Source organism: Aythya fuligula, chromosome 4, assembly GCF_009819795.1.
Source record: "Aythya fuligula isolate bAytFul2 chromosome 4, bAytFul2.pri, whole genome shotgun sequence".
Classification (NCBI taxonomy): Eukaryota; Metazoa; Chordata; class Aves; order Anseriformes; family Anatidae; genus Aythya; species Aythya fuligula.
In genome coordinates this window covers 37,368,171-37,391,481 of record NC_045562.1, presented here as the reverse complement: position 1 = coordinate 37,391,481, position 23,311 = coordinate 37,368,171, and the positions used below count along the sequence as shown (strand labels likewise).

Here is a 23,311-nt window from a genome sequence, read left to right as displayed (position 1 = left end):
CTGAACCAAGAAAATACTGACAATATCATCAAAAGTCTTTATAAAATCAGATGAGATTTAGACAATGAAGGTAGCATCTAAATGGTAATTAAAACTGAATTGAATCTCTATGCATGTTAAGATTTACCCACCCCTAGCTACTATTCTAAGCCAAATCTTCCCTTTCTGCTCTATATACAAAGCAATTGTAAGGAAGGATCAAGACAGCTTAAATGAAGGGCACATCTGCATTGTGCTTCCCAGAATACAAGTCTCTGAGGCATCTACCACCACAAAGAAATGCAGCATTAGGAATACAGCCAGTCCCGCCTGTGACTGTATGGGGCTGAAATGCATTGCCATATACTGCCAAGCTCTGCTCTACAGCTTGGAAGCAAATTTCCTCCTTCTAGAGTCTGTAAAGAGCCCTGGAGCAAGGGCACGGGGTTCAGTTAATCAGGATATCTACTGGGTTTTGGATTTGACCTCATGTGTTGTAGAACCATAGATCTTCTGATAATCTACTCTGGCACTGCACCGCCTCCCACACATATTTCTGAGAGAAACAAACAGAGAAGGCTGAGTATGAAGGAAAAAAAATAAAAATAAAAAAATCAAGAGTAAGAACCTGGGGATAAGAAGAACAATGTAAATAAATCAGTTGAGGAACATTCCCAGAAGTCTACAGCTCATATCCCAGCTTAATGACAAGTTTTATAATAACAAACAGTAAGTGCTAAGAGCTGTGACCACTGCAGACTGATCTTTCTATGAAACAACAAACACACCATCAAAATATGCCCTACAGATTCAGCTGAATTCACAAGTATAAAATACATTGTCACCACATCCGTTGTTGTTTAGAGGCCATGACAAAATTATTTCCTTACATCCACTTTAAATCCAGATTTTACAAAAGCTTATTCCTGGGGAAAAAAAAGAAAAAAAAAAAAAACTGCATCAATGAGACACAGTCAGTAAACAAATCCAGTAATTGCTGGGAAAGTTAGGTGTGATAAAACACATCTTTACTGTGCTTTAGTAATTGTCAAAGAGAATTTGTGTTATATTAAAATAAAATGAAATAACAACAAATAAATATAAAGAAGAAGAGAGGGAAAGTCCCAGTTCTTTCACATGGCTTCCAGGAAAGGGTTTGGTTTTCATGAGCATGAGCCTGTATATTCTATATTTCTTTAGTCAGAAATTTACCGCCACAGGAGTTTCAAGTTCCTTCTGAAAGGTTCCCCTGTGCAATAATTTATTCACCATTTGCAATCTGTTAAGCAATTTTCCAAATGAACTGTTTCCAGATTTTGGCACTCCTAAAATCTAATCATCCATTGCAGAGTCCATAGGGCCAAAGCTCGGCGAAGAAATAGCAAGTGTAGATTCACCCACATATCCTAATACTGGGAAAAAAATAGCCACACACAGTACAGAAAGCATCAAGAGAGCTAGTAATTTAAGATTCCCAGGACTCCTATACAAGACCAGGAGATGTACAGGCTTGTTTTAATAAATGCTGTGTACAACAGAGCCCAGCCTACATCTCTACACATTCCCAGGTGGCCTTTCAGTGAACTATGGCAATCCTGAACCCCGGGCAGTAGAGCAGTATGAACTGACATAAACTTGCTTCCTTCCCATACACCATTTTCATGTGAACAGCAACCTATAAGACAGACCATTACACCGGAATGATCAAACAGTTCTCACCATGTCACTGTGTGAAAAAAATGCAATCTCACCAATCAGTTACAAGAAATGGAGTAAAAGGAAGATGAAAAACTTGAGCAGAGGCCACCTCCCAGGACAAAATCAAAGCCAGGAATATGGAGGCAAAAGGTATGGGGTCATCACAGCACATCTTGAGTCTGTATATCTGTAAATGCTAATATAGGTCTTGGCGATGACTAGTTTTAGCAACAAACTATGATTACTTTGTTTATTGTAGCAAGCATTCTCCTCAACAGATCCCCACTTCTCTCCCTTCACTGCCTCCCAATATGTCCCAGCCTTATGTTCCAGACTGGAATTGCTGTTTGTGGGCTTGTGGTGCAGACACTATTAAATTACGCAACTTCTCTTTATCTTCTTTTAATTGTGATTTTCCAGGGGAGAAATGAGAAAGGAAAGACTAGCTATTAAGCTGCGCTCTCATTTACGCCACCGCACACACCATGGTTGCTACTGCTGGGGTGCAAGTTGAAGGGCTCCCTTCCCGATTTTGATGCGTTTGTTTGACATCTGCAGAGATACAACAGCACGACACCGGGATAATAGAGAGAAGAATCGGGCCTCATTCTGCATTTAAAACCCTTCTCACTTTCTATCACCTCGCAAGAGAAGAAAAGGGCTTCTGCTGTGTCTAATTACTTGCTGTCTTCCTGGAGCTTGACTTCACTGGTTTGGTTTATAATTGGTTACAGTTCATAAAAGGGGTCTTCTATGACCAACTGACTTTGAAGGGTCCAACTGTGATGTAAGTGTGCTGGGAAGGGCAGGAGATTTTATTAACTTCTCAAATGTTTTCAAGTACCCTTTCCAGCAGGGTTTCCTGAAAAGTAAACTAGCATAAATACTCTCTTGGCTAAAACTTAAGACCTAGAAAGGTACCAATTGCACAGAGTAACACCATTCTCCATAACATCTTATTCCAGCCAAACCCTTCCAGCTGAAGTCCTAAGCAGAAACAGATCTGTCAACAGCCCTTGAGAGCTTAAGTGTAATTGCTACATTTGCAATGCAATTTGTTTTATTTTAATAGAAATTTGAACTTGGCTGAAGTCGCATCATGTACCAACTCAGGCTGGTTAGCCAAATCTCACCAGAGTGAAGAACTCATTTACATCATGGCTCAAGTCCTAACTCCTTAAGCCAATGTCTTTTACAAAACACCTTTCTTTGAAGAGCAGAATTGATTCATCTGAAACTTGGACTAGCAGCTAAAGAGACATCTAACATTCAGGCAGGATCCTGATTCATTTCACATGGAATGGATAGGATTCCTGGTATTCCCAAAGAAAAACAGTGCAACTCAGCAGATATTAAAGACGACAGCTAAATCCACAAAGTACTTTTGAGATTACTACACTAAATATCAGACACAGTGTCTCTGCTTAGCCATGCACATTTCTTTTATAACAAGTACCAAGTACTCTTAACCAAGAAATGAACACAAGAGGAGGAAAACAGCTCCTGAAATGATACAAAATGAAACAGAGTTCTACATATTGAAAAATGTATCTTAAAAGAAAAAAAAAAAAAATCATAGACTTGAAACTTAAGATGTAAGTTATCTCCTGTTAACTTCTCAGCCAGCTCTTTGATAAACCATTTCCATATATCCATTGAGTGCCAGTATCTAGCATCTCCAGATTACCCCATTTGCAGCCTTACTGTACAAAGTTTATGACTGTTTCCAAGAGACGTATGAATAATCAGACCTGGTTTTTATTTTGCGCTGTAATTTGACCTTAAGGTACACATTTCTTGCTGACCTAAAGGTCCACAGAACCTAAATAGGCTTTTCTTCCTTGTTGTAACTGTCAGGCTTGCTCACCCCACTATAGAGCCAGGCTTGCTGCTAGGAACACAATGATATCACAGGAATACCTGTGATGTAAGTTGAGTGCCTAAAAACTGGGAAGCAGCTGAGCATGAGGGAACATTTAGCATTTCAGAGCATAAATTATTCTGAAAATCCTCATTTCGTGGATGGTGGATGCCACGTCCAATCATTACATGTTTGCTCACCTTTAGAGACAGCTTCATTAATGTAGGGTACACAATCGAGGTATGGTTTAGTTTGGACCTGTAAAAAAAAGTGGTGTCTGCCACTCTTTTTCACAAAAGCTTGACTTTTAGAAAGCAGCATAGTCTAGACTCAGAGGATTCAAATACAAGTGTATTGTCACTGCTGGGTTCTCAATCACAGCTTTGATAAATGACTTCCAAGTTCCCTATCAAATGTCAGTGCTTTGACATGCTCTGTTTATTTCATTCTTGGGAAACTTTCATGTACTCTAGGAAGTTTGTAACCTTTTCCACTTGAGACCCAAAAAACTCAGATTTTATTTTTATTACCTAGCTCACATTCAGCCAGGAGATGAAGGGAGCACCTCTGCTCTTTCATGAGCTCCGGCTTCTTATTTTCTTCTGAGGCCTATTTGCTGGAAGTGCTTACAGCACTGCCAGTTGTGTAGGTTATGATGAGAAGCAATAGTAAATCACAGCGCTTGCTTGGAGGCAAGGAAGCTATAACCACAAACCTGACATGGGATTCTAAAAGGGATTCTAAAAATAAAACACCAGCCAGCATCACCATTTCCATCACATATGGAAATGAAGAGAAGTGGGGCTGAGGAACATTTCAAGGCTCTTCCTCCAACCTGCCTTATCTAGCGCAGGATCTCAGGTCTAACTTCCTCTTAACTGCTCCGCACAGACACACACCTCGCTGCCAGGCCTAAAATAAATGTAATAAAAAGGGTGTGAAGAAATAATTGCATATTAAAAGCAGTTTTTATCTATTATAGGAGGCTATCCTGGGAATGTGAATGTATTAAATCTCTGAACACCTGATTTATGAACGGGGTCTACTTTCCCCAGGCAGAATCACTTTTAGAAGGAAAGGAGTCTCCTGAAGTTCCCTGCAGACCTACCAGCACACAGAGCTGCAACCCTACATGAGTACCTGCCCCTAAAGCACCAAGGCAGCAGCAGGCAGAGAGCTGGCAGTAGCTGGGGTGGGATTTAGCAGTGTAAACAAGGGCACCCGAGAGAGAGGAAATGAGCAGATCAGGCCTCATAACTCAGAAACCCAAGCCAGCAGAGAGTAGCTGCCACGCACCAATAATGGCAATGCCAGGAAAAGAGACAATGGTGGTTGCAAAAGGATTCCCGTTAAAATGTACTGCCTGTCCCACCACCCTTCCCATGCTCTAAAGGTACCTGGGCATTGGCAGGCAACAGGGCTGGGGTGGACGTGGAGCGCTGCCTTGGTGTGTATGTGTTCCTGCTGTCTACAGCAAGAACATATGTTTCTGATTTATGGAACAGCAAATGGCAAAGTGACACTATGAGTAATGTAAGGGAGCGGACTGGTGCTGCTGATATCACTCTGGAAATGAACCGATGAGGTTCAAAGCCGGCAACAAGCAGCCCGAATACAAAACACCTCGCCCGGCTCCTGCTGAGGGTGCAGGAGGGGAGGCTGCCCCCTCATCCCTGCCTCTGAACTTCTTATGAAACACATCATTAGCATATTAATGACTCCTCGTGGTAAGGACAGAAGACAAATGCTGAGGTGTGCAGAGGGGTGGAGGGAGGAGTGCGTGTCTGCATGTGCGTGCGTATAAAAGGCGTCGGGCTTTTCAAACTTGTTAAATTCCGTGACATTTAATTTTGAGCAGGAAAGTTTCCACAATGCCAACCATCATAAAGGAACAATTTGCTGCTGTACGTTACCATTGATATTTTGGCATGAATGGAAATTGCACCATTCGGTGATGAAAAGAGCAGCTACTTGCAATAAGGAACACCATGGAAACTGAAATATCATTTACTGAGGCAGGCTCTTCTGAAGGAATTCAAAACGAGAAAAAGGGTAACTGCGGGTACCTGGCTGCATTAGCATTTTAAAAGCTATAAAAAGGTTTAAATGAAATTAAAGGGAGATGTCTTAACAATACTGCACTGCCAAGAAGGAAAACATCTGGCAGAAAAACAGTTTTCTCTGCAGAAGGGAAGGAAATGAGGCTCCAGCTGAGGACAGCCCTACAGGCAGGCTACAGATGTGGGGCAGGCCACATAGCACACTGATATAACTCTGCAACATGACTGACAAGAGAAATTCAGCAAATTCCAAGTGTGAGCTAAAACATGCCTTTGCTGAGTGCAGTAACCAGAGGGGCCTGAACAGACTTCAAATGGGAATATCAACTTTTTCTGTTTTATTACCTTTACTGCTTCTCACTAAAAAACCGTAATACTTGAACTACAATCACATGCACAGGAGAAGAAAAGCATATGTGTACAAAATTTTCAAAATCACTGGTAAAGGTGGATTTTCATTTTCTGCGTCCAAGCTGAGAAATGTTAAATGTAAGCCCTTTAAGGCTTACATTTAAGGTGTAAGGTACTGAAGGTACTTAAGGTGTAAAGTACACTTAAGGTGCTGAAACCTTTTTGCAAATCAAGTTCTTTCAAGCTATTTCAAATGAGATACTGACATGAAGTAGCCAGAATTATTAATCTTTTCCAATGACCTCAGGCAGTGTGGTCAGTGAGGCTTCAGAATTATTATTTATTTTTTTTAAGAGACTCATCTTTGCAACTGCACACTCTCCAGTGTACCTTCTGTCAATGACGCTCTACTCTTTAACGCTAAAATCGAAAAACAAACTGACAACTATGTTTTTTACAGGACATACCACACTGTCTCTTAGTCTGATTCAGTATCAACCTACTAAAACCTGGGTAACGGTGCCATCAAGAAGCCCCATATGCTGGCACTCCATAGCACTGTCCAGCACCAGCCTCCCAGACATTTGCACCTGACAATAAGCCTAGAGAAAACACCAGCACAGTGGAAAAGTACAAATCCAGGCTTTAGTTTAGCAGAAGTGCTGGCAAGCCCTGTTCCAGCAACCAGTATAAGCACAAAACAGATCACAGAATTTGGGCTGTCATGGGGGAAATTATTTTCTTAGAAGCAGAAAAAAGACATAACTTCCTATGCTTTGGGGCAGTTCCTCTAGGACAGCACCCTGACCCTGATGACAGTACCATGCCCAGGTGTAGCCCACAGGTGTCCTGTGGATGGGATCTACTCGTGTCTGTACCTAGGAAAAAGTCTTTGCTCATGGCCTTCAAAAACACCAAGTAAGAAAGCTAAAGTGATTCTTCTTTTTTTTCACATCTATAGAAATACTTTGTGGTATTAGATCCACCAAAGAAGTTCATCCTACAGTGAAGTTTTACCCAAATGGAATTTCATGGTCTTCTGTGCTCTTTGTAGATAAATTATTTACTTTTTTCTGCTTTTTATCCACAGCTGTTTTTTTTTCCTGTAGTAAGTAGATGTGAAGAAACAGAAGTGCCTGTCCTTCCTTCATGATAGGATGAGTCTGATTCTTTTTTTCTCTAAAATAACCCCAACAAAAGTTGAACCTCTTGTCATAGTGGAGTGCTCCTATTCTCTACCCATTCTCATGACCTACAGAGGGGATCTCTCCACTGCTTTTCAAATCATGATATCAAAACTACTCTCTAAGGAATAATTTGTTCCATCATACTTCAAAAATTAAACACTGTTATTACATACTCAACTTTTTTTTTTTTTTTTTTTTTTAAGTGAGCAAAACATAAGGACAAGGTGAAGATGCAAATAACAGTACTTGCTTAACAACAAGTGCTACCAGTGAATGAGGACTGACATAATAGACCACAGCAGTGCAACTTGTAAAATGCAGATTATTCACTTCACAGCTCCTCTGGAGCCACTATAATCTTATATAAATCCTCTTAGTTTACAGTTCATGGATATAGGCTGTACTATAATTTAAGTGATTGAAAACCCTTATGGGATGTTAGTTAACCATATTCTTTTCTTAAATAAAATATCAGTGTCATTGTGTACTTCAAGTTCCAACATACACAAAGCCAAATATCCAAGTATAAACTACACTGTAAGTGACCTGCTTCCAGAACATCAGCAAACCCATAAGCAGGTATGCAGAGGAATATGAGTCTGAGCACTCACTGAGTAAGGAGAGTCCACTGCCTTCTCCGATGGAAGTTCTGTGATCACACAGAATGGGAGATGTTCATCTACAGGAAAGATGCACGAAGCCAAGTTGTCTTGTTTTGATATGACTATGACATAACTTAATACCAGTCAGCAATTTAATGCTCATTAAAGATGGACAAATAAATAAGACAACACTGTTGAATTTCTCAACCAAAAAAGACTGCAAAAGTTGAGTAAATTACTCTGTTAAATGACATAAGTGGAATATACATCATTTCTTGGGTATGATAATACCATTGCTATTCTTGTCTTGACTATGCTTTTCTGAAGTGTAAGTACTCTTGACAACACAGAACATGGTAATTACAGCTTATGCAGTTATAAAACTCAGTTCTGATGTACCTGGGTGCAATGAAGAACATACTACCCTTGCCATTTTTTCTTTCCTTCTTTTGTGTTTTGTCCTGTGATTTGTATTTTATATAAGCAAAAAATACTACCACACTTTCTCTCGGTTGGTTGCCATCATCAGCCTATAGAAGTTTCAGATGGTGCTCTAGTAAAGGTTTGCTGTTAATGGCATACAGGATGTCACTATTAATTCTGACATAACATTGCACTCACATAACATTGACTTAGTGCTCCACACTTGGTATTTTTTGAGGCTCGGCATTAAAGGGAAAGTGGAACGAAAGGGGCACAAAGCAATTCGTCTATTTCTGCAGCCAGGAAAGGCTGCACCAGGGTACAGATCAGAACATTAAACTGAATTAAGCTAACAAGTTCTGCTGTATGTAACTACCCATGGGTAGCAGGTGTTGGCTTGCTTTTACAAATGACAGGAAAAATGGCTGTGAATCCTAGTCAGAGAACTCCTTTTTTCTATATGCAGGATGTGACCTACATGGGTAGTGCTCAAGAGCAAAAACTGTTTTATACCTATACACTTTCATAAGGAATTTCTTGGGTTTTGCTGGTTTTTATATTGCTATTCCAGTACTTTTTAAATTGGGAAGGGGGAAACCTGGGAGAGTTTTGCCTGCACTTCAGAGCAGCATGACCATGAAAAGTGGTACCCACCACGTATGCTTTCTTTCCAGGTTTGTAGGGTATTCCCACAGCAACACAGGCTCATGGGCTGGCTGCCCTGAGTGCAGAGGTTTGCAGTGTGCTAGTGCGGAGGCTGAAGCTTGCATCACCTTGCCACACCCTTGTTTCTCAAAGAGTATATCCCCTCCAGGTCCAAGGTGATAAGTGGAGAAGCCTTTGGAGAATTGTAGCGATTGTGCTCCATATCAAAAGGCAGGCTCCAAAACATGTCAAGTGCACATACACTTTGTTACCTTATCCAGCTGGCAGCCCAAAGCATGACCTGATAGTGGTTATCGGCTGAGCACAATCAGGGCTTTCGTGCATTGCGTCAGTATACAAACATGCAGTACATTATAGCTGAATGACAGACTGCTTCCCAAACCAGTAATTCTTGCACAGCCAAAACATTTGTTGTTTCGGCCCCGTGTGTTTGACGCTGATGGCTCACATCACCGTGCAGTAGCTGACGTTGTAAGTCTATAGACATAGGTTTATCTGATTCCTACTAGGACCATTTTTTCTCCCCTCTGGTTAACTGATCTGGTGAGTTTACCCTTTCCTATCTGCCATCAATGCGCTGCTCTCTCACCTTTTTGGTTGGATTCAGAGAGGCCGCTGCGATAAGCCACTTGCTTATTAATCACAGAAAAAGAAAGAAAAAATAAAAAGGCTAACGAGAGCCCAGAACCATTGTTAACTTAACCCTGAGAGACCCATGATCCTGCCAGTAAAACAAAGACTATTTTACAGCTCTGGAGCTTTAAGAGAACATCAGTCTTGCAAGAGGCTTTTATTCGTGCCCTGAGCACTCCACAGAGCAGCACAGGGTTCCCAGACAGAGGATGCTGTCATCCTTCTGCACAAGTACTGCCGTGGGCCTGGGGCTGCACCTCCCGCAGTGAAAGAGGTTAAAATAGGCATGCGTGTATTTTGGGCGCTAAAGTGGTAAAAATGGAGAAAAACACGGGGCAGGGGAAACTTAGAAGGTTACATTGTTTTGTTGTTACATTACATTTAGCCTGCTGTTAAAGCAGATTTGCATTTTGCCAGCTACCCAGGGAGACTGTGAATAAACATTTGTTTTACTTCTCTAGCAGGGCTGATTCATAGTAACAGTGATTCATATAAATAAACAGAAAGGAAGAAGGAGAAAAGCAAATACACCTTGCGCTCAGCAGGTTATCACATCAGCAAGCCAAGCAAGCCAGGAGGGCCTGAAACAAGTGACCTGCTCTGTAGCAATGTGACACCGGGCAACGCAAACAAAACACCAACCACAGAGAAAAGCCGGGGCAGCCACCACCCAGGGCTGAAGTGAGCACATTCACACATCACATCCGTATGCTTGGAGCCACCAAAACTCTTGGAAATAAGAGTGAAATTCCTGGGGGTAGAGGTGCTGCAAGACCCTGCACCAGCCAGCCAGCTTCTGCAAAGTTGTGGGGCCTTTGGTACCCAGAGACACCGCCACCAGGGGTTCAGAGAGAGGACAGGCAGCTCCAGCTGAGCTCCCCCAACTTTGCTTCCTCAAAAGAGGTGCCACGGACTTGGCAGAGGATGAGAGGCCTGGCTGAGAGTTTGCCTCTTAAGCATCCGCTTCCGTGTGGATGTTTGTCCCTGCTGTGTACACTCGAGGCAGTAACTTCACCTGTACCTACCTGCTTACAACACCTTACACTCTCAGCACTAAATTGATCAGGAGAGTCACTTGTTAAATTGAAATGATGCAATATCCTCATCCCCTGCAGAAGAGCTTACCTCATGCCGCTTTGCTTCACTACGCCCAGATCAGGTAATGCCCGTGCAGCTGCACGTCCACTCCCACCATCAGCCAGCCAGCAGCAACCTTCCTTACCCAGCCAAAGGCTCTCCTTCAGCAGGAGCCTCCCCGACTGATGCCCAAGCAGAACTACAAATAATCTTCAAAAAGTTTTTAGTGCTTCCAGAATTCTGAGGTATTTTGGTCATTTTCATTTCAAGTTGGGCTTTTATCTTAAACCACAGAGTCTGTGTGAACAGAAACAGGCATATCAAAGGAACGGCTTCTGAAGTATTTCCTTAATGGAGATAGTGCGCCTTAGCACCAAGCTGATCACAGGCCAACTAGCTTTCATTCCCAGCCTTACCCTGCCTCCTCACAGCAGGCACAGAAACAGAGCCACTACCTGCCCTGCGGCCTGGCCTGGATCTGTGCAGCAGTATTGCCTTCACCTTTGCTACTTGTCTTTTCCCCTTTCTTTTCCCCTCCATCCTCATCTCTGACTTCTCAAGCAGCTGACTGCCTTTCTGAATTCATTGCTAAAACCATTTACAATATCTTTATTGCATTCTTAAAACACAAAAGGGATTAAAACCGGATACTATATCAGACAATTAGGTGAAAGAGAATAGTAATGGCACCATTAATTTCAATACAACTATCCACAGCTAAAACCCAGCACAGCAATACCGATCCGTGCACCTATTGCATTCATCTTTGTTCTTCTATTTTCCCACTCAACCTTCCTTGAGCATCCATGCCAGGCTTGTGCTGTAAGTTAGCTTTGACTGTTTGAAATAATAATTCATACCAGAAAAAAATAAAACAGAACAAGCAGACAGAAAAGACAACTACACTTTTCTTTATTATGCCCTCAAAGCTTAAGGTATCAAAGCTACATTTCCTAGTCCTGAATATTTCCACAGCTGTCACCTCAACTTCTGTGCAAGCAGGAACATTTTATCTATACCAGGAATATAATTGTTAGAAGAAGTAATTATGTGAGTGACCTTGCCTTTCTTCATTCAGTAGTGAATTATTAGTCTCCTCTACTGCAATTTTATGAGCCATCCTTATTGTCTTAATTAATGATCAAGGTATACCTTTGAAATCTTTACAGACACCGCAGATTACATCATTCTCTTTTCTAATTTACACATATTGACTGGCACATCAGTTTAAGCTCTGTCACGAGTAGCTCTAATGAAGTGGAAGCAGAGGAGAGAAAGACTGGAAGTCACCCGAACCAATTCAAATGTTAAATTGTTGTTTAGAAAGCAGCTGCCAACAAGACAGGTACCAGGGCCTGAAACCTCACCCAAGGATCATTTCTCCTTCTAATGGCATGGAGTTGTCCCAAAGGGCCCAGCACTGATACAAGCACCATAAAACATGGCACGGGGAAAAAACAGAGCTGCCCAAAGGGAAAGCAAAAAGATATAACAATGTATGTTGAATGCATGGACACTCCTAGACATCACAGGTGGTGATAATGCCCACTAGGTCAGTCCCTGACTAAACATGCAAGGGAAATATGCACTCTCTGGAAAGCAGTGCCTGCATACAGCAGCTACATCCAGCTCTCTGCAGAGGTAAGAGGAATGGTGCCAGTGGAATCGGCAGCCTTTATGTTGTCCCTGCTGCTGAAGCCTTTACTCTCTTTGATCCCTATTGCAGACGACAGGTGAATTCATGCAGTGAGTCATCCTCCCAGCCCCTCCGCTGTCTGCATACATTGCTCTGGTGGATTCAAAGCACCTCTCAGACACAGAGTAAGTGCATGTGTCAGAGGCAAGGCAGGGGATCCAGGCTGGCAGAGTGTCTTGCTGTGTATGTGGCTTGGATCACTGCAGACGCAAATTGCATGACGTATCATGTTTTCCAGGCATGATCCCTGTTTCCTCCCCCTTAGGACATAGCACCACTAGTCAGGAAGGCAACACTGTACCCGCAGGGCATGGGGCACCCAGGTGTGGTGGGAGGAATTTGTTTTACACGTCCTCAGACAGGGAAAATGAGAATCAAAGGACTGAATCCCTACCACCAGTTATTACGAGATATCACTTATGGTAGCTAGTGTGCTGAAGCCCTAGTAAACTGTAGTGTCAAAGAAATGTCTATACTGCAAAAGTACAGGGTAAACCACGTTATCCAATCTGAAAATCTAGTTCAATGTAATTGAAATTAAAAAAAAAAAAAAAAAAAAAAAAAAAAAAAAAAAAAACACTTGGATTTTAATTTGGGTCAACAATTTCAATTCCATCCTGACCCTTTCCCCGCTTTAACTCAAATTACTAACACAGTTACAATCACAGTTTCCCTTCTTCATTCTAGGTGGTTGGAAATATTTTGGGGATTCAGTGACTCTCACCAAATCCCATCACAGAAAACCCCCAAGCATGGCTTACAAGCATGCTGAAGCCCTTGAAACATGTGTGTGTCTCACTGCAGACTGCTTAATTGCATCCACCCTTGCCAGAACCAACAGATTGTGAAGGTTAGGGCATTTTCATCAGGTCTCCCGGGGCTGGTATGGAGGGAAGAGAAGAAAAGATGAAGCCAGAATTCAGCTAAACCTACCACAGCATCTGCTGCTCCAGCATGGACTTTTTCTTCAAGATCCTTTTACCTGCCACTCTAAAATTTCCACTCACTGCCGTGCAGGACCACACAGCAACAAAAGCAATATGTCCTGAAGGAAGTCTGGCTGTTTTTATAAAAGTGTATTATTCCTTATTGATTTACTGGCATTCCCACTAGGAATTAGGAAGCACAAAAAAAAAATAAAAAAATCTTCCTCACTGTAATACCAGTATGTCTAAGCTGAGACCACAGCTAGTCAAGGAGTATTTTCAATCCCCCACACTTCTGCAATCAGTTTTGAATCCAAGCTGACCCAAACCATCAGCAAAAATTAGCTGAAATCAGTGACAGATTAAGTAATAATTGCTCCTTCCTATTGGCAAGTTGCATTTATGAAGCATATCGTGTCACAGCTAATGACTGCATTGCCTCCCACATAATATTTTGTCAAGCATTTCTCAGCCTGATGTTGTACCTGGGGCCTTCAAGCATTACAACCCGGCAGGAGCTGGAGGCAAGACGCCCGCAGGCTTGTATAGGTGCCAAGCTGAGTCAGAGACGCTGTACATCTGGGCCCCACAGCTGTGGGGCAGAGCTGAAGTGCAAACTTTTCCTCCTGACTGCCAAAAACAAAACAACATTCTTCCACAGACCAAGGCTAAAGCAAGGGTTATACTGCCAAAGACATAAAAATGAGGGGATCTCAGGTGTTTTGCTCGAGGGCAGCAAGTTAGTCAAAATTTCCAGGATTTCAGGAAGCAGCAGCCTGAAATCACCAAAGGTAATTCTGTTGCTTTCAAGATTACAAACTCTGAGAATGGTTGCTCCAGGAGATCAATGTATGTAGTACAGATATTTAAGAAATAGGAAGGAAAAAGAAAAAATAAATAAATAATAAAATAAAATAAAATAAAATAAAATAAAATAAAATAAAATAAAATAAAATAAAATAAAATAAAATAAAATAAAATAAAATAAAATAAAATTATAGGTCAATTACAGTCTCCAAAATTATGTATCTATTGGAAAAAAAAATAAAAAAATAAAAAGATGACAAATAGGAGCAAAGTAACCCAGAACATTTGGATCCCACTATGAGAGAATTTCCAGTTTACAGCAAAAGAAATAAAATCTTTCAATGCAAAAAAGAATTTGAGTAGGGAAGCGCAAAAAAATTAATTCTCATACTGAGTTTTCAGAAATCTGAAGCCATCCAAAAACATGTATCCGAGACTGAAATATTTAGTTTCAGAAATGAATTATCAGTCGTTTATAGGAAACTATAATGAATGAGTTGATGATGTGATGCATGCAAGCAGTAAGCAGTTAATAAGCTTAGTGAAAGAGCAAAAGTAAAAGCAAGTTCATTTCATCAAGAACAATTTCATGCTAGTGAACCAGCTCCCCTGAGCTAGTAATGATCTCTTTCTGCCTCCCAAAACCACAGAAATACTACTGAATTACAGACTTAATTAAATTCTTCTTTATATACTTTACAAATAGCAAAACCTATGCTTGTGTTTGTCTAAGTAGGATATTCGGTCTAGTAAATTTTTTTCTATCCTCAGCTGATTCAGTTCCCTATTAAGGGGTTTTATAGGTCTGAAGATGTGATTGTGAATCTATCATTTTACCCCTGACACAGGGTACAATTAAACTCTGAAAACCGATGTTAGATTCACCAATGTTTGGACACCTTGTCTTCTGAGGTGCTAAGCACATAACTGATGAAATTCAGGTAGCTTGTAATGCTGTTAGATAAAGGAGAAATTATCAAGAGTAAGATTTCTATAAAATGTCACATAGGAATAGCTGGGGGGTAGGAGGAAAGGGGGTTAAATAGAGTATCCTCATGCTACAGTGGAGACTAAGTATTCAAATAGAAAAATATCCCAATGCACAAATAATATATTGAAGAAAAAATTGCAAATGCTCATTTAACTGACCTTTCACTTTAAGGTAATCTGCTGAATTCACATGAGCAAATTAACTTTGCAAAATAGTTATAAGATTAGCATTTGTCTCTTTTGATTATCTCCAGATAAAATATCACAACGTAATCCTATAACTTCTGCACTGAATATTTGGCACTGTGGCCTGCCATGAACAAAACAACTTGGACTCAGATGTATCTTTTATGAGTAAGTGGAGCAGAATAATGCAAGAAAGACTTCAATCTCCACGTACAGAAGCTATTCTGCTTCTGCTAGGCAGGATATCTGAATCCAGTTTCAGACTGAAAAGGAAGGATCTGTACTTATACCCAGCTACTTTGTGGAAAAGCTTATCCATAGTTTATTTTGAAAAAAAAAAAAAAAAAAAAAAAAAAAAATTGAAATTAAATAAAACAAAGATTGTAGTCCCATGGGGAAAACCCCCAGGTGCTTTCATGTTTATGTATATACCTACACAGGCTTTCTCCTTCCACTGATACCACACGATCCTTTACAGGACTGGGACCTAGAGAAGTCACACCCAGGGTTTAATTCACTTGCTAAAGCCATCAGTTTGGGCAGTAGACACCTACATTTTTAAATCCAAATAAACTTTTCAGGTTCCCCGTAGCCTGACTCACCCCCAGCCTCGGAAAGACACACATACTCCAAGACTGTAGCCAGGACATGGTACGTCACACTCTATAAGGTGGACAGAGAAAAAGAAGGGAAAGAAAGGAGGGAAAGAAGAAGAAAAAACAAGATAACCTAGTCTCCATTTTCTCAGCAAGTTTGTGCCTGAGACAGATCTCCTGAGTCCCAGTTCAATGCTTTTAACTACCTCGTCTTTCTTTCCCAAATAAAAAGCAGTGCTGAGGTGGGTTTCCAATGATGGACAGGATAGCTGGAGGGAGATAAGTTTCTGACTTTATTCATTTTCTGGTTCCTAGGATTATGAATATCAATATTCCTCTTCAGAGAGGAGCTCATCGTTAAATTATAAAATAACAAAAATGAATAAAGAAGCAAAGAGGCAGAAATGGCTTGCATCCTCTCAATAAACATTTAAAATATTTTTTATTGTGATTACTGGGTTCAGCGCACAAATAGAAAATAACTAGTAGCGGTCTAGATTGTTAGAGAGCAACAAGTTTCTGACTGATTTTGGAAGGGGGTGCATTCTAACATGAAGTGCCAAAAAATCAAACAGCTACAAACAGCAAGGGAGCTAGAGTTGTTTTAGTGTCTCAGCCACAGTTCTCCTCCCATCCATCTGCATCTCTGTGATGCTTTGATACCCTGAAAAACCTTCTAGTACCACGCTGCTCTCACTCAGTCCTCCTAGATGCAAAGTGTGACTTTAAACTTTAATTAATACAAATGGGCAGTACACATTGGATTAATTAGACATGACACTCACATTATTTAAATCCAATATAAAAACAAATTATACTGAACATTTTTAAACCCTTGACTTTACAAAATGCCTTATGACATCAAGCTTTGGTGACTTGCTATACATCTACTGCTTCTTGTTCCTTAGAAAAGAAGGAATAAATGAAGTGAGAAGAACACTGGAAAAATCTAATAGACAAACTGACTAATCTCAGACCCCAAGGTCACAGCAAAGCAATTCATTTCTTGGCTTTTCAACAGCACAAGACATGATTTATCAATCTGAGACCAGGCTTATAAACACTATACATCTCAATAATATGTTCTTTGCACTGTGTAACTTTTTAAACAATGATAGATTGCCTAGGCTGGACCAAAGTTATTTTACAAACAGAAACAGAATTTTTGCAAATGTAACGGCCCAATAGGGGAAGAAAAAAAAATATATAAGTTAAAAATAAAAAAATATATATATATAAGATTATTCCAGATAGTAGCTTTAGTTAACCACCACTGTTAAGTAATCTAACTTGTTGCTGTAAAATATTTTCAGACTCCACGTCTTTTAAAAATCTCCTATTGATCATTCTATACAACTGAAATTGAAGACCACTAAAGCAAAAATATTTCTTAAGTCCAGCAGCACTAAGAAAAAATTACATTGCCAAAGAAAATATGATGTGGGGTTCAAGAAGGACTGTGAATCAATACCTCTAGTTGCCCACTTGATCACAGACCTCCCTCAAGTCATTAAGGAGTTCAAGTCTCAGTTTCCTTTCTCTTAAACTGAAATAATATTTTCTCTCTCTTCCACCAAGAGCCTAATCTTTATAACATGAAGCCTTCACGCTCATCATCTGCTCACACTGAGGACGCAGATCATGAATTTTTTAAAGCAAGATTCTCTTTGGCCAGCACCTGACACAAGCTGGCCCTGACTTTGACGAGGCTCTGAAGACACCGCTGTAATGTAAAAGCACTCCGCTACAATTTCCTCATCTGGAACCTGTCAAAATTCCTGACAAACTAGAGCACTGATCCCAGAGCCTGCTCTTCCTGACAAGGGAGGAGGGAACTGCCGGCCGGGCACCAGCTGCTTTTAGGGCCTTGACTGAGAAGCTGGGTCTGTTTCTTGGAAGTAGAGAACAGATGCTCGAGAATACAGATGAGCTCAAAGACTACATGTAAGAAATGAGTCTGAATGTCCAACAAGCTTGATTTCCAGTCCTCTAATTTTACTGCTCCGGGCAATATGGCTCCTGTCAATTTTCAGATGACAAATTGTCTTTCAGAGAGCTGGCTGTTCCTTTGCTCACTCATTATTTGGATAAATACAATATGACCTCAGTCTGAGCAGGGCCAATCCTTATAATGTAAGAAAATCAAAAAGATCAAAGCTGCACGTGATGTGGCTGCATGGGGTTATTGCAGTGAAGCTCTATTTCAAGGATTATTCAGGTATTTCACTTCAAACAGCAATCACTATTGAGCCAGCATACACATGCAAAGCATGCTTAAAAAGTAAAAAAGAAATCTGTTACTACATTTCAACATTGTTCCATATATTCTTGGTAATAAAATTATTCCAGGCACGTTAAAGAAGCTCAACAGTGCAACCACAGCTCCTCGTGAAAAAAACACAACCTTCATGCTACTTCGGGTCCTGCTAGTACTGCACAGGGGAAGCTCTTTAACAAAGAGGAATAAAAGAAATGAGTCTGGGCTTAAAAATTAGACCTCAAAAGAGGGGTTTAAGAGGAGACAGAAACAGCTGCTTTTACATCTTAGAATAGCTGGGGTTATATTAATGTCCTTTTTAATACACAAAAGAAGGAACCGTGCTATTTCCAAAGTGAGAATCAGTGCTACTTCTAAAAATCTGGCAAGAGAACAGTGGGATTCACTTTTGCATTTTTCCTTCCTTTTTCCATTTTCCCTTCTATAATTTAAAGGGTGCTTCCTCTCCACTTGGCTCATTTCCACTGTCTCTGTCAGCTCTCTGTCTAGGATTTCATATTGCCTAGGTATCTCAGTGCCTCAGGCCCATAGTATTTATCCTATTTATAGACCTAGTTCTCCAATCTATTGCACCCAGGCAGGCTGCTGCACCTACACAGACTCCCACGGCCCTCAGGAGTCTTTTCTGCCCATACAAACAGCCTCTGCAGGAGCACAAGGGCAGCTTTCAGCTGGCTAAGGTCAAGAGCACCCACTTTCCCTGCCTCCCTCCTACCTCCCTGCCTTTGCAGAGGCACTTGCCACACTCCAGCAAGCTTTCCCAGTGCTGCACACACCTCAGGAAACAAAAAAAAATCCCTGTCTGGAAAACTGCACCATCTACAAGATGACCTAGCAGATGTTTGCATCTTCCAGTGCATTTCAGGATATAGTCAAGGGCTCTGCTCCGTCTCTTTTCCTTCATGATACTGCAACAGTGGGGAGGGAGCCCAGGACTTAGAGGGTAAAAAAAGGAAAATTTCTGCATCCCCACTGATGTAAGGGAGCAGCTCTCTCCATAACCCTTTCAGCACATTTCTCTGCAGGTTTACAGACGGCTGGCTAAGGCAGGGATGCTGCCGACTGCTCACCCAAGCACCAGCTGGCAGTTATTTAAAAAGCTGCCACACACCTGGAAAGAGGCAACTGTGACTGATTCTCTGACAAACATTTACCTTGGCATGCACAGCACAGGAGGAACCACCACGTTCACCTCTGCCGCTGTAAGTAATTTGCATCCCTAACCATGGACAAATAATACAAATTGCACACCTGGAGCTGGTACAAACCCTACATGGTTCAAGGCTGTGCTTCCTCTTCCTTTTTTAAAACAGCTACAGAGCATCTCCACAGCACTGTGTGTGTTCTTTAACATAAGGCATACTACAAGAATGAAAGACAGCATCTTAGCTCAATATATATATATACAAAAGCAGTTGCATTGCAATAAAAGCCTATGACTCTGAATGCTGCTCAGCAGCACAGTCAGTGGCTCTCCTAATGCCTGTACTCAACTGTTTCTTGCTTTGTTTTGCCACTTACAGGTGGGACAACTGGATAAAAAATATTCCCACTGTTTTGAGTTCAGGAAGTCCAGAATCCCCATTTCCAGGGGTGCAGAGGTCTCTGGCAGCACAGCAGGTAACAAGCCACCTGCCCTATTATTACCTGCCCCTCATTACAGAGCACATGAAATCCCCATCTCTTGCACTGTTTGTTTGTACTGGTGCAGGGAGGCTGGGATCTTGCTGTAAACACCGTGCATCTTTATCGTCCCATTCAGCCCCATCATGGAGAGCGATGAAGGGAATCTTTAACAGCTTGGCAACAGCATTACACAAATAAAAGGGAGCTGGTTTTAACAAAGCTATCCTGAAATACGCAGACCAGAAGGACTAACCCAGCCCTGGGGCTTGTCTCTAGACCCTCCACTCCCTCTATCCAAGAGGACAGGGAGGCCCTCACAAGGTGGGGCACACAAGAGCATCTTCATCCCTCACACCCCACAAAGAAAACCCCCAAATCCAAATCTCATTTTTCTTAGCTGTGATACAACATGTTTCAATGGGTGCTTAGCTTAAAATAAGAAAAAAAAAAAAAAAATGAAGGCAAGGAGGACAGGCCACAACATGATATCTTTCTGTCCTAAGCAGCAGAGGGCAACATGTTCAAAAACATGCACTCACCTAACTGAAACCACAAGCAGGAAAAAGTCAACATAAAGCAAACTAGCTGTAATGAAAATTACCAATAATTTCAGTTAATCATCATAAAGTTAAGAGGACTGGAGAGGCACATAACTGTATGAAAAGTCTCAAAGGGTGGTAGGAATCTGTATGTTTAAAAACATCATACAGTATTGATGGTAACCACATGAGAATTTATAAATTATTTTGCTTCTAGCAAATGTTTTTGATCACATCACTAAGACTGACTCCCAAGCCATCTCCACAGAATTTCCTGAAGCAGATTTGGACCAGAATCACTTAACTCATTTAATTTAGTTTCACATTAATTTTTAAGCCACTCTGCTATAATTTTGCAAAAACAAAAATGAAAAAAAAAAAAAAAGTGCTTCTTTTGTTTTGTTTTGTATGTCTGCCTCCCCTGACTTTTCAAAGCACACGGATTCTTGGTAGCTAAACCCAGATTTGCTATTTGATCCTCTAGCATCAGCCAGCTACTCTTCACCAACCTAAATGACTTGGGTTTGCTAAAGCTTCTAAAAAGGTGTTCAGTCTGAATGGAGGACTAACAATGAAGAATCCAATGTTTACAAAGGTATTTGTTCTAATGATTAGTCAACTGCCTTGTTAAATATTAATGCTGTATTTTCTACCTTCATTTGTCTGGTTTCAGCTTCCAGTCATAAATTCCTTGATATACACATCCTTATCACATTGAAGAGCCCGTTAACACACAAAACCCCTCACAGACACTCAGACAATAGAAAGCTGTCAGCCTTTCTGCCATCTTCATGTTTATCATCTTTTTTTTTTTTCTTTCTATAATTATTTTTAGGTCTTTCAGAAAAATACTGAATAGCACCAGGCTTGGTTCAGACTCAGAAGAAAACACCTAAAGCCCTGCAGCACACTTCTAACTGCTAGTTGTGTGTTGTGTTTTTTTTCTTTATACATCTCAGATGTAAAGCTTTAAACGAGTGTACAGTGCTGGAGGTCTTTTTAAACATAGTTATGTGATACCCAGCCATGAGCCTCATTTAAGAAACATAAGTAAATTATATCTATCCAGGAATTTTTAGGTAAACAGTTAATTTCCTCAAAGAACAACATTTGATTTGACAGGACATAATTTATTTAATTTTTAGAAAAGGTTAATATCGTCTTACTATTGCCCTCTTCCACCAAAATATATCTATGAAAATAGATCTGCCAAATCAAACTGTCGGTAAGAGGAGAGCTTTTCTTTTCATACTGTACAGACAGATGCTGTGAGAGTGCTCATCTCTGGTTTGAAACAGACTCCCACCAATATTCCATGTTAGGCTTAATTGGATGGGATGCTGTGCTATGTGTATTCAGGCTCCCGCAACTCTGAGACATCTAAAACAAGTAGAACTAAGCATTTGATTAATATTTAAACATAGCAAAACTGCCAAATATTGCAGCAGATAAGTTTCTTGGGCAAAATTTCCCTGACAGGATACCAGTAACTTCCACTGAAAGGAGCCACTGATAGTTACTTGTATCCTGAGGGGGAGAATCAGAGCCCTGGAGAGCTACTTAGTTTTCTGCTTTCTGTGCACATAAAAGCAGCATACATAACAAGGTCACGACAGGCCAAAAATAGCAAATCTTCAAGCAGCTGCAATTCAAATAGATTTCAGATCTGCTGAAAAGTAAGCAACTTGACCAGCATGCAGAATTTCTGAAGATCGCTACTTTTAGAGCATTTTAAATTTTACAACCATTTTTCAAACGTCAAAAAAATAAATTAAAAAAAAAAAAAAAAAAAAAGGTACATACTTTTCAGGGTTTTCCACTTCTTCAGTAACAAAATTGAGGTAAAACCTAGAAAAGAGTTATAAAATATATTATGAGGACTTGGTGAGGACTTGGTAGATTTTGACCCTGTATTTATTTCCCAAAGAATCAAGAAGATGCTTTTAGTTAAGCAGTGCTGTCAGTTCCAACAGACTCTCCACAGGTCGATGTTGGATTAAGAATGGGTTGAGATTTAACCCCCCTTCATCCTCACACTCAGGAAGGGAAGCCTGCTTTTCAATTTTTGGAAAAAAACAGCAAAGAGGGAAAAACGACCTGAGCTATGTCATCCCATTGCGGAATGAAATTACATTTTCCCCCCTACATACTAGACCCATTATGTTTTCCCTAACCCTAAACACAGACACACACATTTTTCACTGGGAGTGTGCACAGGGCACAGCCCTGCATGCAAAGCGACCATAAAGCCTCAGGGTCACTGAACCCACTGATCTGCATGTGCTAACACCAGGTCTGTGCATCGCTGGATCACACAGGTGTGCCTGGCTCAGACGGGCACAGAGCCACATCCTGGCTAATTAAACAGAGCCGCCGTCCAGACAGTGCTTGTGCTGGCTTTCTACTTTTAGACCAGATGAAGGAAGACAAACAATACCTGATGCAACCTTGCGTTACAATGAGTAAACAGACAATAGCTGATCTGTTAGAAAGTCTGGGAGCGTTTCTGGACCCCGGGTCTTGAAGGAGATCTGGATTAGAAGAATGAGCTAAGGCTGGTTCACTAAACAGCATGATTTTGTGACCCAGCATGAAAGCCTACAAAACTAGATTTGCCATCGTATGCAACCACCTCAGCACTTGTTTCTAGACTCACTAGAGTGCACAGCACAAAATAAGGGGTCAGGATAGTTCAGGGAGAGATGGCTTCTGCCTAGTAAGATGTCTAGCAACTTCTTTCTACTCTTAGCTCTGCCACTAGACAGAAGTAATTTGGTGATCTTGCATCAGTGTTTTTATTAATGCAAAGACACATTGCCTTGCACTCCTTTCTCTACTTGTCCCTTTTCACCCAGCATTTTATATACCGAGGAGTTCACATTTGCCCTTGGCAGGATGAACCCACACATAAGCAATACCACTTTTGTTTTCTAATTTAAAGCTGTATCCTTAAAAGTTAATAGTGTAACAGGCTATGCATAAAATTCTGCCTCCGTCCTGGGACACACCACCAGCACTTGCAACACTCCTTCACGTTCAGCTTATTTAATTGATTTAGCCCCATGAAAGCGATAGTGCAAGGCTATTGACACTCCACTTAATGGTCTGCTCTTCTGTGCTCTGAGGCAAT

At 40.9% G+C, this 23,311-nt stretch overlaps 1 protein-coding gene across 1 annotated transcript in view; it reads right to left on the bottom strand.

Moving 5' to 3' along the window:
- Window positions 1-23,311, bottom strand: part of SLC7A11 (solute carrier family 7 member 11) — a 61,217-nt gene that overhangs the window by 17,686 nt on the left and 20,220 nt on the right. Inside the window, exon 6 of the mRNA XM_032187537.1 lies at window positions 21,985-22,029. Coding sequence (XP_032043428.1) covers window positions 21,985-22,029 — 45 coding nt within the window. The remainder of the gene's footprint in view (window positions 1-21,984; window positions 22,030-23,311) is intronic.